General features: G+C 42.1%; 2 protein-coding genes across 4 annotated transcripts; both read right to left on the minus strand.

The window, feature by feature from the left end:
• Positions 1-3,615: 3,615 nt before the first annotated feature.
• sptssb (serine palmitoyltransferase, small subunit B) lies at positions 3,616-6,783 on the minus strand. 3 transcript variants are annotated; one of them, XM_057049974.1, is made up of 2 exons: positions 6,224-6,783; positions 3,616-5,064 (listed from the first exon to the last, which is right to left on the minus strand). In XM_057049974.1, exons 1-2 carry the CDS (start codon positions 6,336-6,338, stop codon positions 4,775-4,777), a joined length of 405 nt encoding a protein of 134 aa, XP_056905954.1. In that variant the 5' UTR covers positions 6,339-6,783; the 3' UTR covers positions 3,616-4,774. The 3 variants fall into 3 exon arrangements, with proteins under 3 accessions (XP_056905954.1, XP_056905955.1, XP_056905956.1); XM_057049975.1 differs by lacking the exon at positions 6,224-6,783 and adding an exon at positions 6,064-6,211; XM_057049976.1 differs by lacking the exon at positions 6,224-6,783 and adding an exon at positions 5,552-5,701.
• A 1,755-nt stretch (positions 6,784-8,538) lies between these two features.
• Positions 8,539-15,104, minus strand: nmd3 (NMD3 ribosome export adaptor). The gene is made up of 16 exons (XM_057049973.1): positions 14,999-15,104; positions 14,588-14,677; positions 14,154-14,288; positions 13,925-14,021; positions 13,577-13,657; positions 13,273-13,401; positions 12,277-12,367; positions 11,539-11,617; positions 11,038-11,134; positions 10,826-10,943; positions 10,048-10,193; positions 9,863-9,975; positions 9,704-9,776; positions 9,499-9,605; positions 9,253-9,323; positions 8,539-8,932 (listed from the first exon to the last, which is right to left on the minus strand). The coding sequence occupies exons 2-16, from the start codon at positions 14,629-14,631 to the stop codon at positions 8,799-8,801; spliced, it is 1,515 nt and encodes a 504-aa protein (XP_056905953.1). The 5' UTR covers positions 14,632-14,677; positions 14,999-15,104; the 3' UTR covers positions 8,539-8,798.
• Positions 15,105-15,787: the final 683 nt, after the last annotated feature.

The following is a 15,787-nucleotide window of genomic DNA, read 5'->3' on the forward strand; positions in this document are numbered from 1 at the left end:
CACACACAACAGCTTGGTCAACTTACAGCTGCCAGCTGGTCACCGAGGACCAAGGCGCCTCTCACCCGTCCATTTATTTACCACCGGCAGTGACCCACCCCCCACAGGCCCCATCCAAATCAAGGACTGCAGAGGGGAGGAAAAGGAAAACTTAATTTACTCAGCAGGTGCAGCCAAGCAAAGAGAGGACCTCAGATGACGAGCACGGATGGAGACGCGTCGCTTTACATTCACCCTTTTCGCCTTGTTAAAGCGCCAAATGTTTGAGAGTGATGTAATAACACAGGCGTGTTTAACCACAAACAACTAATTACTGTGTAACTGTTCCCCCGTGGTGCTCACAAGTATTGGATTATATGTGGGAATTAATCCGGTCATGTTTCATGTAGGGCCCCCCTCCGCCACTTAGTGTCAGATGTCCACTCTCCTGTCAACTCCAGTCTGGAATCTGCTGCCTGGCAGGAGCTGCAGTGCAATTCCCCTCCTGTGTGGAGGGAGACAGGAGGGATTTTTCACAACAGTGGTTCTGACAATCACCTCGCAACAAGGATTTCCATGTGATGTTTGTATGATCTGTCCATGCCTGAGTATGATTCCTGTTGGCACTACTTCTTTCTTGTTGCTTTTACCAATCGTGGCAAACTATACCTTTGAATGCTGAAAACACGCCTTCAGCGCGTATGGCCAATCCCTCCAGGTCATTGCACCACAAATAACACAACTATCATAGACTAAAAGTGATTACAAAAGGCCCCTAGAGATGAATAAGTTTTGTATTTCATTTATTAGTGATATTTCTTTCAGTTGTCATGACAATATGGTTGTTTTCTGGTCGTACTGGAAAAATGCTTGGAAGAACACTGTTGATATGTTTACCGTGCACACAGGTGTCTGTTATTCCAGTTTGCTGACTGAATGGGAAAAAATAGATAAGAAAAAAAGTCTGTGATAGCCTCCTGCAAACAGGATCAGCCCACACAGGATGTAGGATTTAGGATACTATATTATATAACAATGAATTATAACATTCGTATAAATATGGGTTCTATAATGAGTGCATCTACCTTCATCATGTCGGTCACATTTTGATCAAGTTAAGTGAATGGAAACTGTTGGTTCAAAAGTTTTTTGTTTTGTTTTGTTTTTGTAAATCAAGAGATTAAAAAGAAATAAATAAACACGTTATGTGTATTTTTTAGTTTGACCACCCGGTGGCACTGATGTGCAATATTTATGGAAGAATCGTGCCATAAATGACTGAAGTTTGCAATTTTGCATTTTAGTTTGCGTCTAAATATTCACCCTCATACCAAGATATTATTATAAGATTAGAAGATAGTGTTTTATTAATAGCAAATCAAAAATGTACTTAAAAATGCACTCGTAACAATGCAAGTGTTTGACTAAATATACAGTTTCAAGGCCTCCGGGAGGAACACCTGATTCATAAACGGGAAATACTGCAGGTGAGAATCTGGCAGGAGTGTCATGGGGTTAATTTCTACAGTTTTGATCAATAAAGACTGGCTTCCTTGTACACTCAACATAAATTTCACAGAACAACTGTGACATAAATACACCATGGGCGTTCTTTGGAAGGAAAGTAGTTTCAGGGTAAATCCATATCCAGGACAGAAACATGTGAGTTTCCATCCACGGATGGCCACCACTCATTGTCAGGGTTGTCCATCTGTCCCTTGAAGTGTCAGTCTGTCTGTTTTGAAGCCTTTGCTGAATATTCAAGTTTGAACTTTAGCACACTCAACACCTAATGTGGTTTGATTTGGATCACGTACTGCTGATGGAAGAGGAAAGTGAGGTGCTTTTTTCCATCCATCATCCCAGTTTTATCTGCCTAAAAGTTTCTTTTAATCATTTTCAGACCCCCTCCCATCTGATCTTATCTTGAATGTTGTTCGTATCTTGTAAATTTTCCGTATTTACATTCAAGGAGGCACCTCTCTACTGTGGACTTTGATAATGAGCCCTTCCTTATCTCAGGGATGTTCCTCTTTCTTGACAAATGATCAGCAACTTTAAAAGATGTAACTTCTGTGTGAATTTCTTTTGAGATCTGTCTTTGAACACTCTCAAATTAACCCACTTTTCTTTTAGTTTAAACCCATTAAAAATGACGTGAAAGAGGCTTTTTGGAAATTATATTTGGGGCATGTTTGACCAGGCCCCCACCCAAAACACTGTTCAACAGCCATGCAAACACAGACACACTCACCCACACAAACACACCCAACAGTGCAAACACCGTTCCCTCAAAACAAGCCAGTTATTCAAGACAATAATACATTATGATAGCAGGATTTAAGAGAGGTGGCTCAAAAGCGGTCGAAAGCAACTGATAACAACTTTACAGCATCCAGATTAGGCAGGTATCTGACCTATTCCTACTGAAATCCACAATGAACAATTCATGGAAAAGAAGTTTGTTAACCAGCTGATCACCTCAAAACTGGAACATATGAATTATTTATGACTGTTTTCTATACTCTGGTCTGCCACAACAATAAAACACCAGATAGGGGAATATACGTCACTCCAGAGAATCCAAAGAATCCAGGAAGGATCAATGAGCTCAAGGACAACAAGGTCAAAATGATGTTCTTTATTTGTCAGACGACATGCAAATCTGGTCAATAAACACTAGTATCAGTTCACCAGAGGTTAAATTCATTTTCAGTACCAGGTTAAGTACTGTACGTCTGTTACAACAGCATGAATCGCTGTAATGGTGCGGCTGCCTGTAAGACCCTAAACTGGAAGAAGGCTGGCACAGATTTGTGGAACAGAAGCTGGCAATCATATCAATATTTAAATACTTTCTGGGGTTTCCTTGTAAAATGAAACCCAATACAGTGTTTATGCTCTGTGCCACTGTCGCTGCGCGAGAGGCTGTCAGTTGCTAGGAGCACCCCCCAACAACACTAGCACCACCTTCCCACCCCATCTTTACCTGCATGTAAACGCAACAGATCCAAAGCTCTGTCAGCAGATAGCTTTGTTTGCTCCATGTCGTTCAGGAGATAACCTCTGCCCCCCCGTGTGTTTACATTAGCATGTTCAGTGTAAACAAAAGAGGTGGGGGGGGGGGGGGGACAGCTCCAGAGTCTTGCAGAAAGCTTAAATGTGCAGGTGGAGAATGAGGGTGTTGCAGATATTGTGTTCCCACAGGTGGAAAAAAAGCTGGAGGTGTCCAGTTACAATCGTAAACATACGTTGTCCCTCCATTCTTTCCACCGCTGAAGCTGCACATGCTGCTCGCCGACGACGTCACCTGGACGTCTCGGGAAAAGTTCACATAAGGTACAAAGTGGGCTTGATGCTGTGTGGCAGCGTCAGTTCGGAGCTTTAGTCTGCGGCTGGATGACCAGAGCAGCAGGATGCTCATTCCTGCACTGCCGGAGCAGAACCGGTTTGGTGGCTCTGCCTCTTGTATTTTTTTTTTTTGTTCTTTTTGTTATTTTCACTTTACAGTCTCTTTGTGTTGAGAAAGCGCGGCGCCCTGTGACCTTTTGTCTTCCAACAATCTCCTGTTTCAGAGTAATGAGCTCTTTGTGGCGGAGGAGACGTGCGCTCAAAATCAGATCCGGACGAGAAATCTGTCAGAGGATCTCCACATCTTTATTTTTATTAATATTTCAGCGATGCCATTGTGTATAAATATAAGATCAATCATGTATGAAATGAAGCACAGTTGCAGGAAACATCTGGGACAAACCTGAAATGAACTGGAAACAATATAAAAGGACATTTGTGTGGATAAAAATGCACATATGTACTCAAAGGGGTTTGGTAATTGACATTGTAACCAGCCAAGCATTTACCTGTGTACATAAATATAAAACTCCATATAAATAAAGTCAATCCATAGAAACAGTAATGAGCTGGGGTGATTACCATCTGCGATGCTCGTCACAGCTACCACACTCTGATTTGGGCTCATTTATCCACATTTCTCTGGTGTCGAGTCGATACTTTGAGTTTAAAACACGTCAATTAAGTTCAGCAAAACCAAACCTGGAACCTAAAGGAGTGTTATATCAATATTTGTTCATGCTCAGTGCGGCACACAGCTCGCAGACATACCAACCCCTCAGAAACCAGGAGATGGAGGTCTGGGAACATAGCTGCACCGTTGGCTTTTACGGTATCTGACCCATGAATCGGAGAACGTCAGGCTCTGCTGAACTTTGCTCAACTGGGCACCGAAAATCAGAACTGTGAGACAAAATCTCCAGTCAATTATTCACTTTTCTCTAATAAAACCTAATCACGGACGCGCGCTGCAGCAGCCCGCACGGCTCCTCTGCAGCTGCGCGATAACAGCTTCCACATTCAAATCCACACCAGGTTTTGGAGGTTTTGGTGGACCGCCAGGTAAAAAGGTCTGGTAGTGAGACGAGCATGCAAATGCGTCACCCGCACACGACCCCATCATGCAAAACCAGGAAATCGTTGCAATCACACAGGTCGTGTGGTTGGAGAAACAAAGCTCAGGAGGAGCAGCAGCATTTCACAGTGAGGAATGGGAGGTGGCATGTGTTCAACACCGAGGGTTGGGGACCAGAGGGATGTAAAGAAGTTACTAAGGCTCCATGATGCTCTTTACGTTTCCAGTCTTGGTTAGAGGGAGTGATTGACGGCTGATCAGGGCGTAGAGGCACAGCTTCAACAACTCAGAAACAAGTTGATTTATTATTATTAATATTATTTTTGATTTTGGGAAGGAAGCTTCACATCCTCTCCAGCTTCTGCTACCTTAGTTCATGAGCGCCATGGTGCTCTTGGGCTGGTCGCCAAAGATGCCAGAGAAAAACTCCAGCGCCAGATACAGGTGTATGGGCACAAAGACGTAGGAGGTGTAGATCACCATGGCGATGGCGGAGAAGAGGACTGAGTTGAATATGGACTTCTCCCAGGGCTCCAGCACGTAGATGCCAGTGATGAGCAGGTACTGGTAGTAAAGCCAGGCCAGGTACTCCCTCAAGTTTTTAAAGCTCATCTTGCAACCTGGACTAAAGCCAGAGACGCTGTGAAAACCACGGGTGCCTGGAGAGGACAAAAATAGAGGAGAAAGTTTAGGACTCATCCCAATAAATTCATTCGATTATTATAAATACGCAACACATTTTCTGTTTATTGAGCAATCTAAAAAAAACTGATCCTCTCTGTGTGGTTTTGCTCTTCCTAATGTTACCAATTACCCTGGAGTCATCAGTGAACCCAGCGGAACATTTAAATTAAAACTGAAAAAAAAGCCTTTGTCTCTTAATGAGATGTGAAACCAAATTGTGAGGGCTCCACCTGCCCGGCGCCCCAAAGGGGGCCGATCGAACAGGCCCGATGGGAGTTGAGTGTGTGTACAGAAGCGTCACCCGTTACTCTCACGTGGATATGAAACAGTGCAAATGCTCCGGGGTGGTTAATTATCTCCCCCCACCCCCAGCTCCCTACTCGAGACTCTTACCACTGACTAACGACCATAACAAGTGTGTTTTCCGCCCCCACAGGGCGAAACAGGCAGATCTCCGCTCACTATTGTCTGCAGACCGGGGAGCTTTTATTTTCTTCTCGCCAACATCATGATGTGTCTCTTTACATAGCCGCAGGCTTCAACAGAGCTGGGGGTGGAGCCAACAGGTGTGCGACATGTGCAGGTGCACTCACCTGAGGTTCTAGAATGTACTTCAGCAACAAATGACAAAAAGCTTTTTTTCCCCATTTTTTTTTATTTTTAAAATGTATTTAATTATTCTATTTAAAAGTTTTAAAACTTTTTAAAATTGGAAATAGTGAAATTATACAAAAAAATCATCTCAAATAAAATGTTATATTTATATGATGATTGCATTATTAAATGATAATAACAGCTGTCAGCCAACAACTTAAGACTAAATCTAAATAACCAGTGGGGAAATATTCACTATTTACAGGCGATAAGCTGCTGCACAAGAAGCAGGATGAAACTCACAATAAACATTAAATATTAAAGAAAACGCACCAGTATACACTCTGCTTCCAGTCTCAACAAAACCATTTTTGACTCACCTTTGCAGTGACAGGACGAGCTCCAGACCTCAGCCTGCGCCCCGCTGCTCTGAGCAGGCGAAAAGCTGCCTCACTAGTTTTTTACTAGCCTCGGAGTTGTAGGTCACAGTGTGTGTGAACACCACCACACCCACCACTCGTGCTTACACTCGCAACTCACCTGGCGCGGAGATGGTGCAGGTGGGGAGGTCAGCGGCTGTGGCGCACCAGCCAGCGGCGGCTGGGTGCTGCGCGGAATGCTGACGCAGGCGACGGGGGAGACGGGGGAGATGCATTGAAGGTGGTAAAAGCAGCCTGTGAGCTGTTTGCTGTTCTGGGTCCTCTGCGCGGTGAATTCCTCTGCTCTGAAGCTATTTAAACTTTCTTCGGTCCGTGACAGCAGCATCTTAAAGATGTCCAGCAGCTGACAGAGAGGCATTTTACAGACACGACGGGGTTTTTAGGCGGTACCCATCAACTTAAACCCCAAACAAAAAAAACAGTTTCCAAAATATTTTGCAGAAAATCCTGTTAACGTAACAGTTTTTGCACCGAATGTCAAAGCTTCCTCAGTATTCGGACGGGATTTCTTCACAATCATGATTTTGTGCTCCTTTTCGCCACAGCGTTTTAGTGTACAGCAACTGTGTTTATATAAAAACGTAATTTCCTAGATTTTGAATCGGTAATAAAGTGTTAAGATTGTTGTAAGAGCGCAGGATGTGAGGAGTGGTGGTAGGTTATGAACCATGACTGCGCTTCTGGAGGAAGGTGCGAGTTTTTATACAAGAAAATACAATGGAGTGGTACAAGTGTTAAAATACTTGGGAATCACTCTTGACTAGACTCTTTAAACGACAGACAAAAAACACTAAATACAATTAAGTTTAACTTGTCCAACTGGAAACAATCTAACTCTCAAGTCAGCAAAATTATATTTTGAAACTATGATCCGGTCATAGATGTCCTATTGCGTAACAAGTTGGGCATCGGACTGTGAGATGACACTACATGGTTTTTAAACACGCTCCAAAAGCGCTCGATAAAAAAACAAAAATGTAGCATCACTGTCAGATATTAAAAAAACATGAGCGCTTAAACTGGGAAAACACTGTTAAATAGACCGACGCCATCTAGATTTACAGAATCTTCCATCTCCATTGCAAGAATTTGTGGGAAAAAACACAAACAGCTCAACAGGAGCTGGTTCTAGAGAGTAGTTGCCTTTAGAAAGAGTGCCTTTAGTCAAGCCTCCTTCTCTGTTCATGCATCCTATACCAGGAATTCGATAACAAATACAATAGTGAACTCTCTGGCCCTTTACCAAACATCTTAAAGCTTGGTTATTGAAAGAACAATGCTGTTGCCACAACAGTGCCTAACCCTGTAATTTGTTTAATGCTAGCTGTTGAGGTACCATCTACAATTTCTAAAGAGTACTTAAATAAATGCATGTCACTGTCTTACTATTATTGCAACTACTCCCTCTTCCTCATTAATATTTTTGCTTATATATATTTAACGGTTCTTGTTTTTCCTTCCCTATTTTCTGTCCTATTGTGGTTTTGAGGACAGACTTTCCCTTGTTACTGTTGCTTTGATATTACAGTGCATGTATGTGTTCATTAATGTGTGGTGTCCCTATTTTAAATAAACTCAAACTCACTTCCGACACCTTACCTTTTATATTCTGACCACACAGATGTGGCTAACCTCCTGCACGTTTGTCTCCAGCTCTTTGTTAATGACGTGTAAACATGGGCAGCGCCACGTTTACGCATGGATGCAATTTCAAGGACGCGTGCTACTTGTAATGTTCAGGATTGTTTCAACCGGGACCCATCTTTACTGGAATCCAGCATGGAAACGCATACAAAAAAATATAACAGTGGGTAGATGTTGCAGCCCTAAGGCCTTCAGATCACAGGGAGTCAGGCTGTGCCAAAGGGCAGGCGGCGAGCCAGTCCAGACTGTATTGAGCAGATAGTAAACAAAAACAATAATAATAATAAAGATCCCCCATATTCAGAACAGATTCGCCTCCTCTCGTTTCCCTGCTACAATGTGATAAGTGGGAGCTATGATTTTAAAGTGCCCCACACCAGGTCCTGGTTCCCAAGGAGCCACACTATTACAAACAATATCAAAGTATACATATCCCTCTCTGAATTAAAAATAAATAGTGCCAGTCAGTGTTTGAATAGTTCCCCATAGCAGTGAGTTGTCATGTGGTCGCCATTCAATTTACTTCCCTTTCCTAAATAACGCAACGCACCCCCTGCTGGGCATCTGGAGTATTACATCATTTAATCCCTGTCAATGTGCCAAAATCGTTGTTGATTATTCATGATGAAACTGTGTTTAGGAAATAAATGCTAAGATTGTAATGTACTATAAGATATAATTCTTATAGTCATTATATCTAATTAGGATAGACTTCATTGTAAAATGTAGTAATGTCTCTTACATCCCCCCAAGCAGAAAGCATTAAAGGCATGTGTGTATAATATTTATTTTATGGCAATCCAGATTCACTTAACCATGTCAAAAAACTGTAAATAAGAAATGGGAAAAGAATACTTAATATTTTAAAGCCCAATGTGGACAAAGAATTCCACAAAAATCTCAGTTACGGTACTTCACAGTAGTGTGACGCAACTGCGCTTTTTAAAAATAAACTGTTTTCGTTGCCTTTTGGTTCAGTTCTAACCATCTACCCAGGTCTGCAGTCACCACCGTAAACAGAGAGCACCAAGTTAGTCCGTCATCATGTCGGCACCCTCTCCACCTGTGGCATCCATCAGGCTGAGCTCTTCCAACATCTCGGCCAGAGAGATCTGAGGTGCGCCGTCGTCATCCGTGTCGCTCTCCACTGGGATCTTTGACGCATCTGAAAACCAAAAATCAGCATTGACTTGCCTACGGTGGTTGGAACAGGAGGCCCTTGAAAGTTTTGGAGGGACTGTGGCCATTATTCAAAACTGTGCATCCGCATTCCTAAAAGCATCTGGAAATGCCTCCCTTTGCTGCCTCTGACCAGTCTGTCACTACATGACTATTCATGGCCACCATTGTTCTGAAATACTCAGGGGTCATAAAGACCAGAAAACCACTCGCATATATGAACACAGAGCTGAGCTTCACATCAATAGGAACGTATATCTGCTCTGAGAGGTGGTAAGCAATGAGTGTAAATATCCTCCTGCTCACCTCTGAAGATATTAATATTCTTCCTCAGAGCCTCATCCTCCTCCAGGTCCTCCAGGAAGTCCTGGTATTGTCTAAAGAAATAACAATTCATAGAACAATTAATTTGACATAGTAGAGTTTGTCATGGCTTCCTGGATAAAAAGAAGATAGAGAATATAGTTTATTATGACAATACCAGATTAGTACCATCATCACCTGACTAGGAGAGGCAAGAAACAAATTCTTTCACTGGACATACAGTCCTACCTCTCATCATCTGTGTCCATGCCCTCACGGTCTCGTGCCATTTCCTGTAGTTTCCAGTTCCTGCGCTTCACCCTCCTGACGCGATCGTAACCTTTCTTGATCAGCACCTTTGGGAGTATTTTTTTTAATGAGAGTGGAGCTGCAATCAGCGTTTCCTGCCACTAGAGGTCAGTATAGACGTTGATGGCTGCGAGATGATTCTTACCACATCTGGAATGTGGTGAGGGTTCATCTTATTCAGATACTCATCATTGATGTTAGAGTTGGCGAAGTCGAACCTGTTGAAGAAAGATTAAATGTGCCATTAAGTGCGAAGCTACGAGAAGAAGGATTTGACCGATGCAGTAATGGCGCTGGTTCTCACCCCAGCACCAGGTCTCCGATGTTGAGCAGGTGACCCAGGAAGGTACGGCAGTGATACTGTTGACTGGTGTCCATCTCGGATGTCTTCTGAACCCACACCTCAGCCAGGGTGTGCTGGAACACACAGCAGACTAGCCAGTTTAACAGAGGATAAACTGAAACATGACTCTTTGCTGACATACACACCCTACTGGACCTCATGCCCGCTCCAGCACCCAGCTTCTGGTCCCTGATGATGTCGATGTCCATAACAATAAACTCCTCCAGTTGCCGCGGGTTACACAGACTGTTGAATGGGTTACGCCAGTAAGTGTTTCCGTCCACCTCAGCAACTGGTGAGAGGTGACTGATGTTGTTAATTCAGCTCATTTACGACAGAAAAGCAATCCATTCTGGACGTTGCTACCTCCTGCAGCACGTTTGTGCTGTTTTCTGCTGTTCACTCGGCTGAAAAAACCTGCCCCACAGAAGGCTCTTTGAGCAAAATCAAAAACATATGCTGCCTTCAAATGTCAGACTTCTGTGACATTTTGAACGATTGTTTCTGACACAGAGGAAACATTTCGGAATTATTGCCATCATGCGTGTTTTCCTGAAAATCCGCCCCCCGTTCAGTGCAGCAGACATCAAACCGAATGCAAACTGAAGACACGTGCTGTTTGCCGCCTACTCTTATGAGCCGGTGTCGTGCTGGGCCGTGAGTGGGAACAGACCTGCCATGAGATGGCTGAACATGTGTCGAGCAGACGAAGATCAGACGAAGGATTCGAGAAATGTTTCCGTAGCCACCAGGGCAAATGTTTTTGATCTTTGTTTTTAGATCTCAAGAGCTTAAACACAGAAACCCTTCAGCACTGCATATGTGCAAAGACTAACCTTTAAACAATTAAAAAGCTGAAGCAGCCTTTATTAATAACAGGGGACGGTGAGGACATCCAGTCTGTTATGGAGTAGAAACACTCACTCTGCAGGGTCCTGGGGTCAATGAGATGGATGGTGCTCGTCACTCGGACACACACGCACACTTGCCCCATGTTCCCCAGGCTCTGCGCCAGCCGAGGTGAAAGGCACACTACGTTGTCCTGGTAACCAGAAGAACCAGGAAAGCAGGGGTTAAAGTAAAACATGGTATGGAATTAAAGTCCCAACAGAAATGATCAACCGTGAGCCGGGTACCTTGCAGACGGGTACAATCTCCACAGAAAAGGTGCTCTTGTAGTTGTACGTGTTTGAATGGATGTCATGAGAGATGAGGCGCTGGGAGGTCTTTGACCTTGAATGATGGGGGAAGAAAAACATCATTTATTAGACATGGAAGGAGTACAATGATTAAAAGTAACAGCACACGTCAGGCATTGCAGATATGCGAATAGATTAGTCTATTCAACTAGTTAAGACCAATCTGTAAACTGCTGGAAATAGGCCAAAGAGGCCAAACTCCCACTGTGCTGCACAGTCCCACTAACTTCAGAAACATCTGAATTCATCTGAAATCTCTCAATTATTTATCACAACCCGCTTTGAATCTCCTCACAGTAGCGAATGTAAAATAACTACAACATATGGGCTGATAATCATTTGAAAGTACGACGCCTTTAAGATTCAAAAGGCAATGTTGTGCCACTGCAACGCCGAGGATGATTTGTATTTATGAGTGCAGACTGAGGCGGCGCTCACCTGCAGGGCACGGTGCACTGGAGGAAATCTACCATCTTCTGAGCATGCTGCTTCAAGCCATAATAGAAATCAATCCCGTCTGAGAGAGAAGAGAAATAGCCTTCATCCATGGAGTCATCAAAGGAGTACTTCACACCATTACTATTTCATAACATATATAAATGCAACATGAATACTCGCACATATTTGTGATTCGCTTAGAATAATTTTGCTCTCATTTTCCGCAGACGGCTCAATTAAGAATGCATAATATTACCAAAAATAGAAACGTGAACCCACAAAATCTGACTGCCACAAGCTGCAGCCTACATATAGCCTCGACACCATGCTGATAAGGGTGCTTATGGTCACACTTTTGGGTCGTAATTTTACTTCACAAGAGCTGCTGAGTGGTCACAGGGAGTCTCTAAGTATCAAACAGTAACTGTAAGATTCTCTAAAATGGAATCTTGTCTGCAATGCCAGCTCTGATTACATGCCAAACGCAGGCCCCTCCGAGGCCCACGCGAGGACAGCTGTGCAGCCTGATTGGTGCCACCGACACATGCCGCCTGGCTTGCTGCCTGGTATGGGAGAAGGTAATTAAGGCAACACGTCATATTCTGCTTCTAATCCTCATTAGCTACACCACTGACTTTAACCTGTGTTTTATTAGAGGCCCAGAGTAGGAGAGCACTTCTGTTAAAGACGTCTACGCTATTATACGAGGAAAGTGTTAATGGCGTGTCGATGACATACCATGAATTTCTTTGATGTTGAGGGCATTCGAGTGAAGTTTATGCTTGAGGATAAGCTGCTCCAGGTAGTAGAATGTCTTTTTATGGGCAGTCTGCAAAAAGTATTTTAGCATCTGACAGTTATCAGACATTTCTTTATGAATTTGCATTATAAAGATCACCACCATCACCGAAGATACTGTAAATGTGCCCAAAATATTCATCTTTTTGCACACAAGTTTAGCAGATTACCGTATGTTTCACTAGTCAGTCGTGTACATACAGTATAAAGTGAAAGTCATCATGTTTGTTGCTATAGAGATGCTAACATGTGATATCATTGGGTCACATTCTTTGACAAAAACAGCTTCATACTGTGAGAGATATGTGAAAGCATGGGCTAATGTGCAGCCTGGATCATTGTGTCAGAACAGCAAAAAGAGTCTCCAAATGTCCAATACCAGCCCACTACCGACCTCCTCTACAAATGTGTGACAAAAGATGGATTACTGGGAAATTAAATATCGTCTTGGGTCTGCTAATCAGTTAGCTTCAGTCAGGTCGACTTTCTTCTGCAATAACGCAACACCATGTTGTTTTTGACCATTTAGCCATTCAATATCTTCCAGTTACAGACTTAACTAAAGTGACTGGCAAAGCAAGGAAAGTGCGGAACAAAAATACATACAATAAACGTTAATAATTAAATGACACAGAGCAAAACCATGTTAAATGAATAATAATGCTCTACACTGTATACTGTGCAGTTGTTTAACATGAAAAACAGAGTTTACAACCTCTTGCAGTCACATTTCCAACCTACACTTTTCTATAGAATTACTAAAATTTTAGGTGATGAACTACTCTTAATGTGAAACATATGCATAATACAATGTTAAAAATACATACTAGTTAGTTCGTGTGAGTAGAGTTCACGACAGCAAAACTAATGAAAACGAGGTTCAAATTGTTTTAAAGCCAGAATTTACACAGACATCTTTAAAGCCAGTGTTCCCACCTTCTGTCTGACTTGAACCACAGCTTTCCAGAAGTCCTTGGCTTCCACGCGATGACAGTCGTCACACATCTGGTACTGGACGACATACTCCACCACAAACACCTGCTGTAAGATGGCGCCGTTCAACACCTGCAGAGACCCCGTTATCAAGAATCCATGACAAACAGCAACAATGAGATAAAAAAATTCTATGATTAACCAGGGTGTTTGGAGGACACGATATAAACTAAAGGGTAACCATTTCTAGGCATTGTCCCCCTCCATCTGTGCACATGTGGATTTCTCACAGTTCCTGCTTTCGTACCTCTTTCTGAATGGTCACTTTCACCTTAATCCTTTTAGAGTGTGGCTCCGTCCACAAAAAGCCAGCTTCAATGAGACGGACCTGTGAAGAGAGGTTGGGTGTGACACACAGAAAACAAACTAAAGAAGCTGTACCTATAATCTGGGTGTCAGCTCAACTACAATTTCATTGTTGCATTTAAGTGTACTGCAGCATCACACATATAAAAAACTTTTTTTTTCTTAAAGCATGTAATAACACTTTAACTGAAGAACAGACCAAATCAAAGAACATAAAGAGACATTGAGAATAATTCCTTGGTCTATTGAAAAATCTAAAACTGTAGGAGTTAGTAAGAATCCCATTTACTTTAGACATGGAGCTCTTGATTTTTTTCAGGCAGAGGGACAGCAGTTCCCGGGACTCCAGAGCACACTGCATCCAGGTGGCTGGAGGCTGTAAATATCTATATAGAGGCAAAAAAAGATGATGAAACCTAAGAATATCGAGGAATAATGAAATTTTCAACATGAAACCAATGGTTTTACTTAAGTATCACAGAGCAAAATAATATTCTAGTTCTTTGGTTGGAACAAACCTTTCACATTGTTTGCAGAAGTGAACAGTAACTTGCTTGGGGATCCCCTCAGAGATGTCCACCTGAGTACGCAAGCAGGCTACGCACATGTTGGCTGGGTTGGGAGGAATAGGTACACCACATGTACAGCAAAGTCTGGAGAAATGAGAAGCAACAATCATACAAATGCTGCTAACAGTGTCAACTGCAAAAAGAACATCTTCCAGGTTTGATTTAAAGTAGTCAGGGTTTGATTAAAACTTTAAGAGTTAGTTTAGGATACGTATAAAATCGTTTTGAATGGCACCTTTAGATGCATGCTGAGGCCAATGGGGAATTACACACAAAACTTTTTATGGTGGACAGCTTCGACCTTTTCAATGATCTCTTATTTGACAATATATAAATTCTAGGTCACTGTCGTGAAACATTAGGCCCTACAAAACCACACTTACATATTCCCTTGGCTGCTTGTGGTAGGTGCTTGAATGTACTCCATGCCTGCAGACTTAATAGTCCGTGGAACTTTTTTCAGACAAAGATCTCTGTGGGCAGAATATGATAAAATTGACTGTAATAGTTTAAAAACAGAATGTGAAGTGCAAACCGTGCCTAGGATACACTCGCACCAGTAAAACACTGTAAAGAAAACATAGCCGCCGATGTAGCCTACTCAAATGTAGTTTGCTAAACCAACATTGACAGTTAGCACGGAGGCTATTTTGCTAGTTTTCTTCTGTAATTTTTAAGGATATTTACAACGAAATAAACTTGAAGAGCCGACTGTAATTACTCGACAAATATAAACGTTAAAACGTATGTTGACAAACTATATAGTTCTTTTAAATAGAAAAAACATGTGGTACCATGTAGGAAAATCTCCCACGTTTTCCGCAGAGGTCCACGGCAAGCTTGGTGACGTCAGCGACGCTAAAAGGACCCCGAAACTGTCTCAGAGCGCCTGAATAAAATGTAACAAAATATTTCACACATTGTTAATTTGTTATTTTGCTTTACAGAGAAGATATATGGCAAAAAGGATTGAAACAAATGACCATCTAATTTTACAAGGTTTTGCACTCAGTAAAGTTTTTGCACACAATCCACAAAATCCAGACTACTTAAATGGACAACAGATGGAACTATCTACACTAAACAATAACATTAAATATTTTCACTCTCATAGCAAGTTAATTATTATATAATAAATGCTTAATAATAAATATATAATAAATAAATAATAAATGCTTCATCACAGCTATGCAGTTGATAACCAGCTGATATTGAAACTAACTTGTGATCAATTAATGTATCTGAACAGATGGGATGTGGCATCTCTACAGAAACTTTCAGAGCCGACAGAAGACACCGCACAACATACATACCCTGGCTTTAACTTGTGTCATAGTGTTTAATTGAACATGCTTTGTCCAATCTATTTGCTATATTTGGGGGGGGGGGGGGGGGGAGTAATGGTTATTTAGTTATGATATAAGGGGATTATAAGGGGATTTTCTGTCATGCCATGTTTGAATTGATTTTATTTTTTATGGTTTTACCGAATGCAAAGTCAGGTTAAAAGTCTTCATATATAGCCAGAGAATTATGATTCCCGTTACATGAAATTTTATGTTGTTAGTCTTTGCATAGGTTTT

The sequence above is a fragment of the Takifugu flavidus genome, chromosome 12 (genome assembly GCF_003711565.1).
Source record: "Takifugu flavidus isolate HTHZ2018 chromosome 12, ASM371156v2, whole genome shotgun sequence".
NCBI classification, from domain to species: Eukaryota; Metazoa; Chordata; class Actinopteri; order Tetraodontiformes; family Tetraodontidae; genus Takifugu; species Takifugu flavidus.

Excerpts from the sequence above, each read along its gene's own strand:
- sptssb (XM_057049974.1), bottom strand. The coding sequence starts at position 6,338 with ATGCATCTCCCCCGTCTCCCCCGTCGCCTGCGTCAGCATTCCGCGCAG. Across the intron at positions 5,065-6,223 it reads CTGCACCATCTCCGCGCCAG|GCACCCGTGGTTTTCACAGC; the intron begins GTGAGTTGCGAG and ends TGTCCTCTCCAG.
- nmd3 (XM_057049973.1), bottom strand. The coding sequence starts at position 14,631 with ATGGAGTACATTCAAGCACCTACCACAAGCAGCCAAGGGAATAT. Across the intron at positions 10,944-11,037 it reads AGATTGTACCCGTCTGCAAG|GACAACGTAGTGTGCCTTTC; the intron begins GTACCCGGCTCA and ends TCTGGTTACCAG. Across the intron at positions 9,777-9,862 it reads ATCGGAGACCTGGTGCTGGG|GTTCGACTTCGCCAACTCTA; the intron begins GTGAGAACCAGC and ends TTTCTTCAACAG.